This window comes from Puma concolor, chromosome D2, assembly GCF_028749965.1.
Source record: "Puma concolor isolate L17-30 chromosome D2, mPumCon1.1.hap2, whole genome shotgun sequence".
NCBI lineage: Eukaryota > Metazoa > Chordata > Mammalia > Carnivora > Felidae > Puma > Puma concolor.
In genome coordinates, this window is record NC_141677.1 from 3408571 (window position 1) to 3428391 (window position 19821).

Below are 19821 nucleotides of genomic sequence, written 5' to 3' on the forward strand. Positions count from 1 at the left end.
TGGGCGCTTTTTTGAATATAGTTGACACACAGAGCTACATTAGTTTCAGGTGCACAACACAGGGATTTGACTTCTGTCTGCATTATGTCATGCCCACCACACGAGTACCCGCCATCTGTCACCGCACGATGACACTGTTACGGTACCACTGACTGTATTCCCTGTGTGGTGACATTCATCCCCACGACTTATTCCTTCCATAACTGGATGCCTGTATCTCCCGATCTCCCTTTTCCGTCACTGCATAATTTTTAAAGTTGCCCAAATCTATAAAAATGCCTCACCTCCCTGTGCATCTCTGTTGCTGTTGTTGTCATAGCCTTATCAGAAGCCGTCCGTCCCAGATACCCCTCTTTCCTTTGGTGCACTTGCCCTCTGACTCCACTATGCAGACACCAATGCACACCTCCCCACTTCGTGTCCTTGTTCTTTCTTGAAAATGCAGAGATGGACGTCTTCTCATTCAGGGACGTCAATAGACTGTGAAGGGTTTCCCCTGCTTAGCGAATGTTCTCTGTTTTGAACTTTTGCAGTCACTTCTCTATGTACATATCATGTTTCTGGGCTCTTTTATCAGACACACGCACCCAACTCATACACCTTCAATCTGATTATCAGAAATTTTTAAATTAAAATGAACATTATGTTTCCCCTTGGAGAATCTTTACAGCATTAAAATATGAAAGAACGAGCATGATATTTATAGGTAATGAATTATACATAACCAGTCTTCTTTCAATTTTACATTAAACATGAGAACAGAATAGTAATATGCATGTGGGTGCTTTGCTACCACAAATCAAGTAGTTGCACAATCCTACAGCTAAACTTTGGGGCTCCAATTTTCTTCTCTTGCATTTACTTCTTATTCCTTGAGCTCAGTGAAGTTCTGGAGAATGTTGATATCATAAACCAATAAGAACATATTCAATTGGATTGTTATCTATCTTATTTATTTCCTTTTTTTACATTAATAATACTTACAGTCATTCCACTATGTTGTTTTCCACAAAGTGAGTCATTGTCTTTGCATGATTCAGCTCAGTGATGAGTAAATGTCTAGTAAACCCTATCTTTTCTTTGGAAATTCTTTTGACACTCATGGATGGTTTTGTAACAGATTTGTCAAATTAATTTACAGTTCATGAACTAATAGCTGCATTGTTTATTCAACTTTTTTTTTGTTTTCTCAAAGACGAAAGACCCAGAGCTTCACCTTTTTCTCAACGATTACACCTCAGTCTTCACCGTCACACAGACAGGTATCACTCGCTACCTCACCCTACTTCAACCAGTGGACCGAGAAGAGCAGCAAACTTACACTTTTTCGGTAAAAAGATTTATTATTTATGTGTGTTCATGTATGTGTAACGGAAAGTGATGTCTGTTTAAAACTGGAGAGGTCCGTGGGGCGCCTGGGTGGCTCAGTCGTTTAAGCGTCCGACTTCAGCTCAGGTCACGATCTTGTGGTCCGTGAGTTTGAGCCCCGCGTCGGGCTCTGTGCTGATGGCTCAGAGCCTGGAGACTGTTTCAGGTTCTGTGTCTCCCTCTCTCTCTGCCCCTCCCCCGTTCATGCTCTGTCCCTCTCTGTCTCAAAAATAAACGTTAAAACTGAAGAGGTCTGTGACTTAGGGAAAAAATGCAGTATTTTCAAGTAACTGAGAATTGAGGCTATCAGTAATAAAATTCTTTACATGTGTTTCTCTTTTTTCTGTTTATAAGTTTGTACAGCTATGTTGTCATTATTTACCAAAAAAAAAGGAAAATAATTTTCAAGACGAAAACAGGAAAATGAGACTTTCATTCTTCACCATGCACTCATAATTGACTTCAATTGAGATAGTATAAACTAGAATCCACAAGTAAAGAATTATTTCCTAACCCTTACTTTATTTTAATTTATTTTATGGTTTTTGTTATTACATTTTATATTTTGGCATAGGGTTAGGCCAGTGGTTGTCCACTGGGATGATCCCTGCACCCCCAAGCCCTGTCCCACCCCCACCCCCCTACCCCCCTGCCGAGCCCTGGGAACATTTGGCAATTTCTGCAAGACAGTTTTGGTCATCACTACAGGATCTACTGCATCAGGTAGGTAGAGCCCAAGGATGCCGATATGCATCTTGTAACACACAGGACAGCCTTCCCTCTCTCCAGCAGGGAATTATCTGATGGAGGAAGCCTGCTTCAGGTTAGTTAAGAAAAAAAATGGTGAGGGGAGATTATTAAAGCTGTATATATATAATAGAATATATACATTATATTCTATATTCTATGTTCTATATATTCTATGTATTCTGTATTCTGTTACACAAACACATACATGATTTGTGGGGGTGAGAGGTGGATATAGATAAAAAGAAAATTGTATTATCCAAATTTATGGGCCATATTTTATTCAGATATAAGAGGAAAATGAGCCAGTGGAAAGGACTTAGGACCTACAGAAGACTCCTTTCTGGAGACCCTTCTTTACACAGCGAAGCCACAGCTTCCAGAAACCCTCAGTGACATTGCGAACTTAGACACAGAATGGATTTCAGAAGTCATTCAGAACAAAAATGGTGGCGTGGCAGTGCGGACTTTGTTTGTCAGACCTTCCTAAAATGTTAACGATGTAATTAACATAGCACTATTAAGTAACATCAGTAAGTCCTTTAAAACTTCCATTTTGTAAATTACCAGAAAAAGACATCGCATCCCTAGGGCGCCTACTTTCTTGAGTTATCAATATAAGCATGTTGGCTCTAAAAGCATCTATGGAATTATATATAAAATATGGAAAATGGAAGAATATTTTCCTATTAATTTTTAAAAATTAAATAGTAGTTAACTCCTAAGAACCAATGTTACTGGCCCACTCCAAGTTTCTCTAACACTTTACATATCTGCTTATTTACATGTGCTTGGAATTGAATACATTAAAAATAAAACAGAATCCTTTGTAATTGCTTCTTAGTGCATTAAAGCACGTTGCTTATGTGTATTATTATAAGTTTGTTATTTCTATCAACAAAACATTTTGGCACCCTTTTAAAACTGAAATTATATATGAGAAATGCCTTAAATCATAGGACTGAATTCAGTACTGCTTATGTTTGCATGACTTACCTGTTACATGTGTTTTTCATCCCCAAAGATAACAGCATTTGATGGTGTGCAAGAAAGCGAGCCAGTTATTGTCAATATCCGGGTGATGGATGCAAATGATAACACTCCAACCTTCCCTGAAATATCCTATGATGTCTACGTTTATACAGACATGAGCCCCGGGGACAGCGTCATACAGGTAACTACCCATATGGTACAAGGCACTATGCAAAACGGTTGTTTCCATGGGCATTGTATAATGCGACGCTTCAGAAATTGCTTAAGAAATGAAAACAAGGGGCTCCTGGGTGGCCTAGCTGGTTAGCGTCTGACTCTTGATCTCGGCTCAGGTCATGATCTCACAGTTTGTGAGTTCAAGCCCTACATCAGGCTGTGTGCTGACAGTGCAGAGCCTGCTTGGGATTCTGTCTCTCCTTCTGTCTGACCCTAGCCTGCTTGTGCTCTCTCTTTCTCAAAATAAATAAACTTAAAAAAAAAAAAAAAAAAAAAGAAATGAAAATGAACTTCAGGCTCATTATATGGCATAATCTGGCTTAAAAAGCTTGAGCCTTATGTTTACTTGTCACATAAAAATGTATTTATATTGACTTTAAAGGAGAATTAACTAGTTATTAGATGTAAACGCAGCTATTTGATCAGTTTATACTTGATTTTTAAGAGTTTAATACACCGAATACACTTAATTAATATAGTAGTATTTTTAATATATTGATGTTTTCAAGTATTAGATGTATAGTTGAAAATTCCAAATTGTTTGGACCTTTTGTAAGTATGGGTTAATTTTCCCTTGGCGATAAAGGCAGAGGACTACGTTAATGAGTTGGTGGATGACATTGTCAGACAGTGGTTACCTGGACATAACATGGAATCATCACAACAGAGCAAATCTGGATTTCATAGTAAATGGTATCTGTGAAACTACAGAAATCGGCAAAATCTTTCTCCTTGACTTGTCTTATTATTAACTGCATACTTACTGCATTTAAATTAATTATAAGTTATCTCAAACTATGTTGGTTTTTTTTTTTTTTTTTTTGTATTCTGTGCGTAAGTCATAAAGAAGTAATCATATTCTTCCTCGAGGGCTTTTGGGATAGTAGAGTCTAGTACTTTGCAAATTGGCTGTACTGCGGAATTATCTAGGGAGATGTTTAGAAACACAGACAACCAAGATGTCACTTCACCTTTCTGGGATCTGAGGTTCTATGAGCAATACTTCGGTTATTGATATTAAAATAATAAACCCAAGGGATTCAGTGTCCAGACACATAAAGACCACTGATGTAGATTGTCCTCAATATCTGAGAGTCAGATTCAATAATTTTAAGTTAGTTTCAGGCCAGGAAGGCCATGATTCTATATACTTTTTAGAGCATTTGAATGGCTACAAATTGTTACTAAATGACATATTGTATATTATATAAGTATACCATAATGATACGTAATAATGTATATATAACGCATACTAAATATGCACTAGTATAATATATAATTAATGCACATAACTCAATTTACGTGTCTACATGTCTTAGCATATAGCATATATAAATAGTTCAGAATAGTAGAGCATCAGCCTAAAGACCCTGACGACAAACATAAGCCTTCACGTGCGCCTCCCGATTCCCCCGGCTCCGCATTTGCCTTCTTTTCCTTTGCACGTGCTTTGCTCCTGAACCACCAGCTCACCTAACCGAAAGCATGTGGCTTCCTCTTTCTCACTTCCTCCAGTTAGCCGCTTCCCTTCCATGTACATCTTGATGAGCCTTCTTGTCCTTCACATTATTTCCTTTCTGAGGACGCATGCCTTGGCGGTGTTCATCCTTCCTTGATGGTCCCTGCTCTTGCACCCCACCTGGACACAGTGCTGTGCAGCCACGCTTCTGTGATCCACTGCTGTGACACAAAACACTCATCACACCTCGTCCCACATCATCACTCGTCATCGGTGTGAGACATTAGGGAAGAAACGGTTCACGTTCTTCTCAGTGCTTCTGCACACTGTTTTCTGTCGCCCAAGAGTACTCTTCTTAACCCAGATTTTGCAAGGCTGGCCCACTTTCTTCGTACAGAACTCTGCCCAAAATGTCACCTCCTCAGAGAAAACTTCCCTCGAGGCTTAGTGCTGACCCCCTTCCAGCTCACACACTCTCTGTGACTCCCCTCTCAAATGATCCTATTTTCTTCTCTCTTGCCCTCACCCCACGCTGAAGACCCCAAGAGGTCAGTGTCTTTTTTTTTTATCACCGTGCTGCCTCAACACGCAAGACGTATCACCCATGCGGTACCTAGTCATCCAAAGGATGAATTGTTACCAAATTCACATGGCGCTGTTGTTAACATAGTCTAGAAATAATTCCGTGCTATCTCTCTTTTATTCATCAGATTAAGATATACTTTCTTGGGTGATAAAAGGGATGACATTATAGCATGGACAGTGGAAATTCACATGTACGCACTTCCATGCGTGGATACCCCCTGCTGTATATGGCAGTGGAGAAAAGGCCACAGTACATTTTATTCCTATCTTGCTTATGGCATGTGTCATATTGACGGAATCCACCCTTTCAACCGTTTGTCTTGAGGGCAGAACTCTCAAGACAATTAAAAATTAGTTTATAGCATCCACATCAATAGTGCCTAGCATATCACAGGTGCTCAATAGAGTTGATGCTTAATATGTTTATTCCAGGATGACAGAAGGGAGACATGTGGACAAGCAGAATGAATGGGAAGGTATAAACACATTGGCCTCTATTTCTAGTTGATTGGTGGACCTCAAGAACTACATTTGTCTTTACCGAGGCACTTATATGGGCAGCAACATTGCAGTGTATACAGATAAAGGAATGACACTCGTTGTCATGTTCTTTTTTAATTAGACCTGATTCTTATCTCTATAATAACATAATTGGAAGTAAAAGTAAGTTTATACATAAAAAATAAAAAAATAAAAAAATAAAAAAAGCCAGCAGGGAGCTGGAAAGTGTAACTAAGAAAATGATAGCAATTATGTGGTGGAACTGTATCTCAAAAAATGTCTGCCTTGGGGGATCAAAAGCTGATTTCTGGCATTTGCTGGCTGAAACAGTTAATTTCCCTATGTATCTCTTTATGAAATAGATCTTTCTTTGCCTTTAAAGATTCATATTTAAATAACTTCCTGAACCATACAGATTATGAAGATAGAGTGTCATTTGTGTTTATATGGCTCTATCTTTAAAAGTTACTTAAGCACCAAGAGATAAAGACTTATAATTAGTATTTTAAATGTTATTCCTGGCATGTGGTAAAAGAGTGGCATGGCTATAAAACATCCTTCAAGGGCCTGGAAATAAAAGGAAATCGATTTCCTATTGAGAGAAAAATGTGTAAACAAAGCAAAATGATTTAGAACTGGGACCTGTCCCTGCCTCATAAGAATGACAAAATAAATTCTGTGCTGCACCCACCCAGCCCTCGCCAGCCCTGTCTTTCCGCACTGACCCAGCACAGTATCACCTCATTTACTTTTAGTTACTATTCTGGTGTCGGAAAGAGTAAGAACATTAGAAGCAAAGGTGACAGTGAACAGAGACTGTCCAGCAGAGAGCTCCTTGGATAACAGATTTTAAGTACATTTTATTTATTTTTATTTTTTTTATTAACTTGTTTTATTTATTTATTTTTTTAAATTTACATCCAAATTAGTTAGCATATAACGCAACAATCATTTCAGGAGTAGATTCCCTAGTGCCCCTTACCCATTTAGCCCATCCCCCCTCCCACAACCCCTCCGTAACCCTCAGTTTGTTGTCCATATTTATGAGTCTCTTCTGTTTCATCCCCCTCCCTGTTTTTATATTATTTTTGTTTCCCTTCCCTTATGTTCATCTGCTTTGTCTCTTAAGGTCCTCATATGAGTGAAGTCATATGATTTTTGTCTTTCTCTGACTGACTGATTTCACTTGGCATAATACCCACTGTGGAAAATAGTATGGAGGTTCCTCAAAAAACTAAAACTAGAACTACCCTACGACTCAGCAATTGCACTACTAGGATACTACTGGGTATCCACGGGATATGGGTGTGCTGTTTCGAAGGGACACATGCACCCCCATGTTTATAGCAGCGCTATGTCAACAATAGCCTAAGTATGGAAAGAGCCCAAATGTCCATCGATGGATGAATGGATAAAGAAGATGGGGTATATATATATATATACAATGGAGTATTAGTCGGCAATCAAAAAGAATGAAATCTTGCCATTTGCAACTACGTGGATGGAACTGGAGGGTATTATGCTAAGTATATTTTAACCAGGGCATTCCGAATCTATCATTTTCAATGTGGCCCCGAGACTGCCTTGGCCTGAGGAAGTACATTCTCGATTATTGCAGCACCTTCTTGGTGGAAACATCCTTGACTGCGAGAAGCAGATAGGTTAGGCATAAAGGTGTGAGTAATCAGGTCCTTATAAATTGGTCCTCTGACTTTATATCTCTGATGCCTGAGTATTGAAACAGGAACAGCGTGATTCTCATGTGTATGGGTCCTGAGCACCCCGGCCCTGCCCCTCCAGGGCAGTGCTGTCACAAAACACCATCTGCACCTTCCATACCTGGAAATGAGGTGCAATCAGAGTACTAGCATATCTCGTCTTGAGGGGGAAGTTGGTGGCATGAGTGAGAATGATTTTTGGCCTGAAAGAGCTTTTTGTAGGCCATCAGTGAAACTCTGCAGGTTTGGCACCAACGAATATCATGCTGTGTTGTCTTAGGTCTCATTTCACACATTGCTGGTTTTCTCGAAACACCAACTGCTGTGTATTAAAGATACAGATCTTGGTATGTAATTTTAATATTTTGAAGATGTAGATTTTCGTATCAGTAGTTAAGTCTAGTCCATACTCTATGGATGCTATTCTTAAAATTGTACAACTTTCATTGGTGTTCTTGATCCTTAATGAATATAGAGATATTCCTGAGCAGCCTTTAAAAATATCAGTCAGGGGGCACCTGGGTGGCTCAGTCGGTTGAGTGACCGACTTCGGCTCAGGTCATGATCTTGCAGTCTGTGAGTTCGAGCCCCACATTGGGCTCTGTGCTGACGGCTCAGAGCCTGGAGCCTGCCTCAGATTCTGTGTCTCCCTCTCTCTGCCCCTTCCCCGCTCATCCTCTGTCTCTCTCTGTCTCAAAAATGAATAAAAGTTAAAAAAAAAAATAAAAAAAAATATCAGGCAGTTAAAGGTCTGACTTCGGCTCGGGTCATGATCTTATGGTTTATGAGGTCAAGCCCCACATTGGGCTCTGTGCTGACAACTCAGAGCCTGGAACCTGCTTTGGGTTCTGTGCCTCCCTCTTTCTCTGCTCCTCCCCCACCCCTCTCTCAAGAAATAGACATTAATTTTTTTTTAAATATTGATGCCTAGACTTCACCCTGAGATATTTTTATATATGTGATCTGCCAATCACAGTAGAGCCACTGTGAGAGATTTGATTTAACAAAACAAAGCAGCTCTAATATGCAGCCAGTTTTGAGAAAACCCATCTTGAGCCCTCCCAGTGTTTCACACGTGTGAAAATTGGAATCCCTAATGTATCAAGATGGAGTCTGACGTGGTGCTGAGTCCTCGGATCCTTACCCCCGTCTTTCCATTTTTCTCATTCTTCAGTTCCTATTTTCTTCTGTCCTGCTTCTTACTCATCCTCCCCCCTTTTCCTCACCTTCACCCGTGCTCTACTAATAATTCCATTTCTTTCCATTTCCCTCCACTACAGCCATGTCCCCTCTGTACTGACGCCATCCTGTTGGTCTGTCACTGTTCCTGAGTCTCCCCATGTGCTGGTCTCCATGCCCTTCCCAGGTCCAGCCTCACACTGCCTTCCCACCCTGACCCACCCAGGCACTTGGATTGGTTGATGCCTTTGCAGAATTGACCTTATAATTATTCATTGTTATTATTTTCTTTCACTGACGTGGTACCATGAGAGGCATACAAAATTGCAAATCATGTGAGTCCATCTTTAATTGTCAAATACAAGAGCACTTCTCCCTCCTCCATCGGGGCAAAGCTCTCATCTGTACCGTTTCATAGAACACCTCCCTGGTGACTGAGGTGCTTTGTCGCTGGCTCCCTGTTCACTTCTCATTCTTTAAATGTTAACATTCTCCAGAAATCAATGTGCAGTTTTCTGTGTCCTGTATTCCCATGTTGTTAGTCATTAGCGCTATGCATACTCACACCTCCCAAAGTTAAATGTCCCGTGGCCACCTGAACATCAAGCTGGTGTTCAAGTATCTGTTGCACGTTGGTAATGCAGGCTTTTGACAGGCACTTCAGGTTGGACATACTCCGAGATAAATGAGCTAATCCATCATCTTTCATCTAATACAGAAACACAGACTCACACAGACGCATCCTGTCTTCTTAGCTGCTACATTGGGACGGGCCCAGTGAACCTAAGATCATACAGGCCTTGGCAGCAACCTCAGATTTCTGTTTTGTATCCCCTCCTTCACCTACACGGATCCAGATGTCCAGGTTCTGGAATTGCTATTTCAAAATGGATCTGCCATTACTTCCCTTTCTGTGTCTATGCCCTGTGGTGAATTAGGCTACTACAGGGGACTCTGACCCATAACCCTATTTCTGAAGATGCCTCACGCCCCTACCATAGGTGGTTGTTCCAAAACACGAGGCAGGACAGGTCCTCATCCGAGGAAGGGCCCAATCTCTACGCGTGTCGTCTAGCACATCTCTGTCACACCTCAAATATGTTCGTCTTCTCCTGGTACATCCCTCCATGTAATTGACTTTGACATCATATAGAGGGTTTTATTTTGTTCGTTTTGTTTAACTTCAGCATGAAATATCCCTTCCCATTCTATGGTTACCGACATCTCTGAAATTTCAAGGTTTGAATGAAATTATATCTTGCACAGTTCAAATGTTACTTTTTAGAGGTTTTTTTTTTTTCCTTTTTAATTTTGTTAATGTTTATTCATTTTTGAGAGACAGAGAGACAGAGCACAAGCTGGGTAGGGGCAGAGAGAGAGAGGGAAAAAACAGAAACTGAAGCAGACCCCAGGCTCCGAGCTGTCAGCACAAACCCAACGTGGGGCTCGAACCCACAAACCGCGAGATCATGACCTGAGCCTAAATTGGACGCTTAACCGACGGAGTCACCCGGGTGTCCCTCAAATGTTATTTTTTAAATAAAGCCTTCATTTCTCTAGCAAGTCGGAATGAATTGTTCCTTTCAGCATACTCCCACACATCCATCTGGCAACTGTTATCTGGCTCACATTTTACCGCACCTTGCAGTCAGGTTGGTGCCTACATGCCTGTCCCCCTGCTGAACTGTAAATTCCTTTAGGACAGGAACTCATCATGATGTCTAACCACCACTGGTCAGCACATCACTTCCTCGCGGTAGGGCTTCGCCAGATAGCCATGGAATGTATTCCCCCAAAGCTTTCCCAGTCAGTTTAGAAAAAGCCTCATTCTACAAATACATTTTGTTTCGCTTCAGAATTCCCACTGCCATTCAGAGTGTTATCCCCCAGGGCCCTCTGTCTAAGTCCACAGTTTCAGCCAGGCTACGCCTGTATTGCGCTTCATATAGAAAACAGTCCAGTGGGGGTGTGTGGGTGGCTCAGTTGGTTGGGTGTCTGACTGCAAGCGGTTCATGAGTTCAAGCCCTCGAGATCCCTGCCGACAGTGCCTAACCGCCTTCGGATTCTCTATAAAACCCCCCTCCCTGCCCCTCTCCTGCTTGCTCTCTCTCTCTCTCTCTCTCTCAAAAATAAATAAACACTGAAAAATATATACTTTAGGAAGCATTCTGCACTGAAGATGTTGCTGATACATTTAACTTAGGCTGTGTCACAGGTCACTGCATATTAGAGCTTGAAACTACTTTGAAAATATTTCTTGTTCATATCCTCATTCAATAAAGAATTTGAGTCGATACACTGATACATGATTGGTCCAAATTCACAACGTTTATAAGTGACAGAGTTGACACCGAATCCAATTTAAAGACAAGAGATTCTGGGGCCCAACTAGCTGTGTCCCCACGTCGGATCCTTATGTGTCTCCATACAAAGAGCTTAGTCATCTCTGCTTTCATTTTCTAACCTGAAAAAGGTGATAATTATAGTATCAGCTTCACAAAGGTGTTCCGAGCTTTAATTAGTTATATAAACTACTGCTACACTTGTACTTGAAAATATGTCTCATATAAATGTTATCTAGTTATTATTATTATTGAATTATTCTCATGCAATATATAAAGCATTTATGATTATTAATAACCTTTACTGCCTTATCTGTATATATCCTTCTCTGTTATGGGTACTAGTTAGTACTATGTGGAGGAACATACACACTACACATAAAATTATATATTAAAATGAATTTTCATAATTTCCAACATTATAAAGAAAATTAGGATAAACCCATGTCATATATCAATGCCTTTTGACAATTTATTTTATGTCAAATAATGACATTGTTCTCTGTGGTGAATGTGTGTGTTTTGTGTGTGTGTGTGTGTGTTTGGGTTTGTGATATCATGACTAATGTCTGAGGGGTATATTTATTTAAAATCTTGGTGGAATTTAGTATTTCAGCAAATACCTGATAGATTTGATGAGCAAACCTTACAAAAATGTAAGCATATTTTTACATTTGTAAAAAAAAATTCATTTATTTTTGGTATTTGAAACAATTTAAATTTTTTAAATTTATCTTTAACATTTATTTTTGAGAGACAGAGACAGAACACAAGCAGGAGAAGGGCAGAAAGAGAGGGAGACACAGAATCCAAAGCAGGCTCCAGGCTCTGAGCTGTCAGCACAGAGTCCGACGCGGGGCTGGAACTCACAGACCGTGAGATCATGACCTAAGCCGAAGTCGGACCCTTAACCGACTGAGCCACCCAGGTGTCCCTGAAACAATTTAATTTTAATGAAGACCATACAATTTCTTACCCAAGCCCACTTGCATTAGAATGAGAATATATGCCTAAAATCACAACTCTTAATTTCTATGGGTTAGTTGCCCATGTTGAATTCGAAACCTCATTACACCATCTGTATTTTGTTCATGTGGATGAGATTTCGCACCTGTGAAAAAGCAACACCTTCCCTTTAGGTGCTCAGGTTTGAAAGCGGAGTCATTCCTGCCACATTATTTACTCCCTCCTCTCTGTCGGTTACCAAGTCCTACTGGTTCCTCCTTATGTACGAGCCAAATGCGCCTGCTCAAGTCTTTTCCCACAGGCTCCATCCTCCCGAGAGCTGCCTTCATCATTCATGCTGACCAGGCAGACCCTTCTTTGGGCTTCTTTCTATCTCCTGTCTTCCCTTCTCCATTTGGCAGCCAGAGGACTCTTGCAAACCTGAAAGCAAATCAATCCTTGCCATGCTGATGCCTTTGGTGATTTCCCACAAGTCTAGGAATAGAGGTCAGTCACTGTCTCACGTGACCTGTCTGCTGATTACTCTCCAGTTTGATTCTTACCAACTGCTTTTCTCTTGTTCTTTGAATGCTTCTACTTCAATGCATATGCCGGTCATCATTAAGATCTCAGTTTAAGTGTCCCTTCCTCAAAGAAGCCTTCTAGGACTCCTTTCCTAAATTATACTCCCTCTGTTATCCCAGAGCATCCTGATTCTTCCTTCATAGCATATTTCAGAATTTCTTATTATAATGTTAATTATCTGTTTCTCACATTAATAGTTAATAAGCTCAAATGCAGCGTAGACTTGGTTAGTTTCTCTCTCTGTCTTGTTTCACTAGAGTTTGTATTCGACATCTGGCACAACACCTGGTACATAGTAAACCTTTTATACGTTTTTATTTAATGAACAAATGGATAAAGGGATTAATGGATGCGGGTAAAATACGTGTTCTTTAATTTATTGTATGGCTGTTGGGAAATTATCTATATTTCAGGTTAAAGTGATTTAAAAACTAATCAACTAAACTTCAGGTGTATTTGCATTCTTGAATAGCATCCTAGAATGTAGTACTTTCTAGCTTGATTAGTCAGAAGAATTTTTCCAGTGAAAGCTCTTGAGAGGCTAAACAATCTGACAGAAAACATGTCATGAGAAAGTAATCACATATGCTTTTAGAGAAGCAAAGGGGAATAATTAACACACTTACTGGAAAATCATTCATTGTGTTGAGTATCATAAGGAGAAAAGGAACCACTAAGATTTAATTTCTGACCTTCAGTCATAGGGAAAAAGGGAATATAATATTTTTTGTTTTATCATGATGATAAGTATGGCTCGGATAATCCAGTTGAACATTATGAAATGTTTTAACATGTAAATGGCTCTTAAGACCCCAAGAGTTATGTTGTGTAGAGTAAGCTTTCCCATTTGATAAACTTGGGGGAAATATTAATGAAATCAATACAGTGATCACCAACATCTGCATTTTTAACTTGTATATGTAAAAATTAATTCTTGCATTTGGCTTTTATATTATTTTTCAATCATCATCCCCCTTCCCTGATACATATAGAAACCCAGATTTTCAAAGAAAATCTATTTGTAAAGGCAATTAAGTTAATTTACTTTTATATTTAGCATGTTTTGGATTGTTACAGTGAAAGCTGTCCGTGGTGAATTTCAATAAGCAATGCTTAAATGCTTGCATCTTTATAAAGCTTTTTGTTTAATTGTATGTGATTGCTTTTAATATCATCTACATTGTACATTTTAAATTCTGACAATATTATTTCTCATCATTACAGTTCTACATATTTCTGGTTTACTAGGTAATTGATTTGGAACTTAGAAACTATAAGAAACAAAATGTTTAATATATATATTTTTTTCTTTATACCAAAGTATGTTGGCTTTTTTTTCCAGCTATTGTTTCAAACAAAGAATAAAGGTCTCTTCTCCCCTCAACTCTCTCTTGCAGTAAATTATGCTATAATGTCAAAGCATAATCATTTGAGTATAAGAAAAATACTTGCATATTGAGACATTTCAAAGATAGGGAATCTTAGGAAAAAGCCAATATTTCAAATAGAACAGTAGAGATTTCTTGGAAGCATAGTAAACTTCCTCACTCAGTTTGGCAAATAAAACAAGCAAAAATACCGTTGAGCAAGCCCTAATATACATGCATGTTAAAACACATGTTAAATATGTATTTTCTTAGACAAATTATAATTTAATTTATATAGATTTTTATGTGCCTGGTGCTAACCTAGATGCTCTGGAAAAGGATGAAGAAAGTGCTAACCCCTGAGGAGTTCCATATATATTGTAAGAGGTCATCTCCATTCACAGTGGAGTCACCAGAAAATATCTCAAACCGGGGCACTAGGGAGCTCAGTCGGCGAAGCATCCGACTTCGGCTCAGGTCATGATCTCGTGGTTCATGAGTTCAAGCCCCGCATCGGGCTCTGTGCTGAGAGCTCAGAGCCTGGAGCCTGCTTCGGATTCTGTGTCTCCCTCTCTCTCTGCCCCTCCCCCGCTCATGCTCTGTCTCCCTCTCTCAAAAATAAACATTAAAAAAATTTTAAGAAAATATCCCAAACCATTATTGAATTTCTTTTAAGTTTATTTATTTATCTTGAGAGAGAGAGACAGAGAAAGAGAGGGAGGGAATCCCAAGCAGGCTTTGCACTGTCAGCACAGAGCCCAATATGGGGCTCAAACCCATGAACTGTGAGATCATGACCTGAGCCGAAATCAAGAGACAGACACTTAACCAAGTCAGCCACCCAGGCCCCACAAACCACTATTGAATTTTCTATATTACATGGAAAAGAATGAGAATATTATGAGTGTCCTTTAGAACATGAGTGGGGAGGATGGTCTGTTAGGGCCTGAGCAGCTGGGAGGGCTTCATTGCCTGAACCTATGAGGACAGTCAGTGCACACAGGCAGGGAAGGGGGTGTGAGGTTATTGGAGATGGATGCGTACAACCAAAGGTAAGGGAGATACCACTCCGAATGCCGGTGGAGAGGAGAGGAACTGAATGGTAAAAGTTTTGCCTTTCTGTCACTAAGCCAAGTGTGCATTGCTTTATTCCCCAAGCCCCTGTCTTTATAGGCATTTCTGCCTATAGGCAATTCAGCATTGTAGACAGTGGAAGATTTATTAAAGAAGTATTTTAGACAGGGTCCTTCAATTGATGAGTTAAGGCATGGGCTATGACAACTTATGGAAGCCAACTTTGAGGAAATCTGTATTCGAGGTAATGAGGTAGGAACTGAGCATGAGAGAACGTACAAGCTTGAAAGCATCTAAGGTCTACAGTTCACAGTCTCAGAGTTTGAGTAATGAGATTCAGTGAGCCTCTACACAAGGATTATGAAGTTGCCACAGAAAGGGAGCAAGGCCTCCAAATTCTCAGGCAATATAAAGAAACACTTTTAAAAGTCTTACTTTTGCAGCTTTATTCTTGGGCTTTTTATCGGGGATAGGAACACCTAAGAGAGTAACCATCTCCAGTAACAACCCTTTTAATGGTCCCTAAAATATTAATGATCATGGTGGTGTTAATGGTGTTCATACCTCCTCCTGAATTATACACCTGAAAGATACCTTTGCTAAACACCCACTCAACTGACGTGACTGCCATCTTAGATTAGTCTGGGACGTGCCCAACAGGAGAGGGCTGACTAGTAGCCCCATATGCTTTTTAGCTTCAAAGTTCACATTAAGGCTGCAGAGAGCATGATGTGGAGATGACTAGATTGCCCAGTTTGCTTGACCAGAGGCAATGGTCTTAGGTTCAGACTGACTGCCAACCTTGAGATCCAATAGGCCCCTTGTAGCTCCAAGTTTATTTAGCTTCAGGTTAGGATACAGGGCAGTTAACAACGTAACTTGTATGACAATAGCCTAGTGGAAGTCTTGTGTCTAAATATAATTTCTAATGTCTTCTAAATCATCCACACTCAGGGTATTTTACCCCCTTGATACATATACCTGAGGCATTCTCCTGAAATTTTTGTTATAGCAACTTCTATAATACCTAGTAAATAAAAGCAGACTTCCTAGAACACTGGTAAGCACGAGAATATCTTTTATCCAGTAAGGAGTTAGAATTCCCTCTGCAAAATACATTTCCGACTATATCTTTCCCTAAGTAGATTATCTAATATTTCTTCAACATTTTAAAGATTAGTTGTTTCCTTCATCCGTTTTTACTTACACCTTTTCGTAAGTGTTAATTGTGATATTCAACTCTGTATGAAAGTTTTTCAAACATAAATTAACATAAATTCTTTCTCCAACAAATCTCTCTCCACGGTTATTACCTAGCTGGTGAGTTTTAGGTTGCCTTTCCAAATAATCTTTCTATCCAGGAGATCAATATCCACTCAAGTTTCATTTTGATCTGACTGTATAAGTGAACCAGAAATCCTTTATTATATCATAGAGCTGAGGCCAAGAGGTTAAACGTTTAACACAGCACACTTCAATTACTATTGCTATGTTATTTTCTCCACTTTCCAAAAAAAATCAGGTTTTTCTCACATATCACGCATTTTTCAATACCAGAGTAAGCAGTAGAGACTATCTTTCAGGAAACTCTGGGTTTCATCTGGTCTGGCATCATAACCATACACCATCCCCCAGGTATAAGTTTTCACAGACATAAGCTTCTGGGCATCATCTTAGCGTACCAGGCATTTGTCTCTCATGAGACAATACCGTGTTGACCCCGAATCTGTCCAAACCACACAAAAGGTACCCTGGAGAGCTACATTTCCAAGTGATCCCAGGTGGGTCTTATACGTTGGCTTCATACAAAAGCCAAATGCAGTGGCCTCCTCTAGCATCAGCCACAACTCAATATCACATCTGAGAGGAGCCATTGACAGGGTTATATTCTTGCTCTGAAGTGTTCTCTCAGAGAAAAGTATAACGATATGCTTCCTTTAAATCTTTGTTTATTCTCATTCCATATTCCACATTTTTACCTGGTTTACCTTTTATTACTTTTCTTAACACAGGCTCAGCATTCCAGAGTGGGATTTGCTGATTGTGTTCTACCTTTGTTCCCTAAGGCTGATGTTTCCTTGCCTTCCAGAACTTTCCCTTCTGTCCATTCCCAGGAAGAAGGGGTAGGTTTGAAAAGGTGTCATGGGGGCGCCTGGGTGGCGCAGTCGGTTAAGCGTCCGACTTCAGCCAGGTCACGATCTCGCGGTCCGGGAGTTCGAGCCCCGCGTCAGGCTCTGGGCTGATGGCTCGGAGCCTGGAGCCTGTTTCCGATTCTGTGTCTCCCTCTCTCTCTGCCCCTCCCCCGTTCATGCTCTGTCTCTCTGTCCCAAAAATAAATAAACGTTGAAAAAAAAAATTAAAAAAAAAAAAAAAGAAAAGGTGTCATGGAATAACATGGAGCTGAAGACAATTACCTGAGAGTAGGGGAGGTCATAGTGGTTTCAAAGATAGAAACACCTGTTTATGAAATACAACCAAGACCTAAACTTTGAAATGTGCATTGGAAGGAAGAAAGAAAGAAAGAAAGGAGAAAAGTGAATCAAATCACAAGACAAGGAATGAATAATTAGATTAGTTCTGGTCGGCCTGAATGATATCCTGTCAATGCATTAGAAAGGCAAAATGGGTAAGGATGGGTAAAGATTCTACATTCCTTCGTAATCTTGGAGAGCATCATTGAGCATAATTTACATGTCCTAATACACATTCATCATCAGGGTGATTTTCTAGTAAATTTAGACACTTATGTAACAGTGACCACAATCCAGGTCCAAACATCGTCATCACCCAGAATGGCTCCTTGTGCCTGCTTGCCGTTAATACTCCCCCCAGCCCTGACCCTGGGACCCTAGTTCTGCTTTTTAGCTCTAAAAAAATGTGCCTTGTCTAAAAATCTCAAAAATGTGGAATTGCACAACATGCGGTAATCTTTTTCGGGGGAGGAGACGTGGTGTCTTTCATTTAGCCTGACTCAATAGTATACTTAGTAGCAGCACTGTGACTGTACTTAGCCATCTATGTTGTAGCATGACTCAGTACTGTAGTTCTCTTTCTTGGAATTTCTCAATAGTCTGTCATTGTATAAAAACACCAGGTTTTATTAATCTGTTCAGCAACTGATGAACATTTGAACTGTTCCAGTTTTGGAGAATATGAACAGCATGGCTATGAATTCTCTGGAGGCCTTCCTATGGACACACACTTTTTTATTTCTACTGGGTGTATATGTAGATACCTGGAGTAGACTTGCTCAGTCATGTAAGAGATACACACTTACCTTTTCAAGAAACTGCCAAACTCCTTTCCAAAGCAACTGTACCGTGTTACATGTCCACATCATCACTGACACTTGGTATCGTCAGTCTTTATTAAGCCCACCATAGCAGGTACCTTGCCATATCTCATTGTGGTTTTAATTTTCATTTCCTGAAGGAGTCTTGATTTTGAGATCTTTTCACGTGCCTGTTAGTGATTTTTCTATTTTTGATATAATGTCTATTCAAATCATCTGCCCATTTTCTTATTTGTACTGCTTATCTTCTTCATATTGACTTGTAATTCTTCTTTGTAAGTTCTGACCACAAGTCCATTATCCGATATATGATTACCACATACTTTCTCAAAGTCTGCGTTGTGTCTCTCATATTCTTAGCAGTGGTTTTAAAAGACCAAAGATTTTAATTTTGAGAGAGTTTAATTTATTATTATTTTTTTCTTTTTTGTGTATCATGCTTTTGGTGTCATTTTTGAGAAGGTTTTGCCAAGTAAGTTCATGAATATTTTCTGTTATCATCTGTGAGGCTCATACTCTTAGCTTTTATGTTGTACAAGTGATCCATTTTAAATGCTGTGACATAAAGGTTTCAGTTCATCTCTATTTTTTTAATCTTCTGCATAGAAATATCTAATTGTCTCACCATGTAAAAACTATCTTTTCATCCTTGAATTACCATGGTATCTTTGTTGGGAATCAGTTAGCCATAAATGGAAGAGGTTATTTCTGAACTTCTGTTCCATTAATCTATATGTTTACTTTATTCCTAAACCACATTGTCTTGATTATTGTAGGTTGATAGTATATTTTGAAATCATATAGTATAAGTCTTTTTAAATTATTTATCTTTTCTAAAATTCCAGTGGCTATTCTGGGTCCCTTATATTTCCATAGAAATCTTAGGATTAACTTGACAAATTCTACAAAACAAAGCCTGATAAGGATATTGGTAGAGGTTATAGTGATTTTAGAAATCAAATAAATTGTGGAGAATCTCCATCTTAACAGTATTGAATCTCTCAATCCTATGAACATGGACTCTCTTTCCATATACTTTTACATTTATCTCAGCAATGTTGTAGATTTTGGTGTGTACATTTTGCACGTATTTTGCTAAATTTATTCATGTTATTTTGTCGTTTTTGAAGCCATCATGGATGGAAATATTTTATTTTGGGATTGCTCACCACAAATGTAAAAAAAGAAAGAAAATGCAACAGATTTTGTTTAGCCTTGGTAGTCATTTGCTAGCTTTCATGGTTTCCTGTAGATTACTTAGCATTTTCTACATAGATAACCATATCTTCTTCAAATAAGTATGGTTTTACTTCATCCTACCAATCCAATGCCTTTTGTTGTTTTTGTTCTTTTACATACTTTATTGCACTGCCTGGAACCTCCAGTACAATGTTGAATAGAAGTGGTGAGAGGATCCTTTTTATGCTCCTGATCTTAGGGGAAAGCATTG

The 19821-nt window shown here is 39.4% G+C and overlaps 1 protein-coding gene across 15 annotated transcripts in view; it reads left to right on the plus strand.

Annotated features, from left to right (window-relative positions):
- Window positions 1–19821, plus strand: part of PCDH15 (protocadherin related 15) — a 1260230-nt gene that overhangs the window by 911402 nt on the left and 329007 nt on the right. For all 15 annotated transcript variants that reach the window (XR_015241496.1, XM_086679475.1, XM_086679485.1 and 12 more), the window contains 2 exons: window positions 1196–1330; window positions 3140–3289. Coding sequence is in view for 14 of the 15 variants with exons in the window: in XM_086679475.1 (XP_086535601.1) it covers window positions 1196–1330; window positions 3140–3289 (285 nt within the window). In the remaining variant the exon portion in view is untranslated. The remainder of the gene's footprint in view (window positions 1–1195; window positions 1331–3139; window positions 3290–19821) is intronic.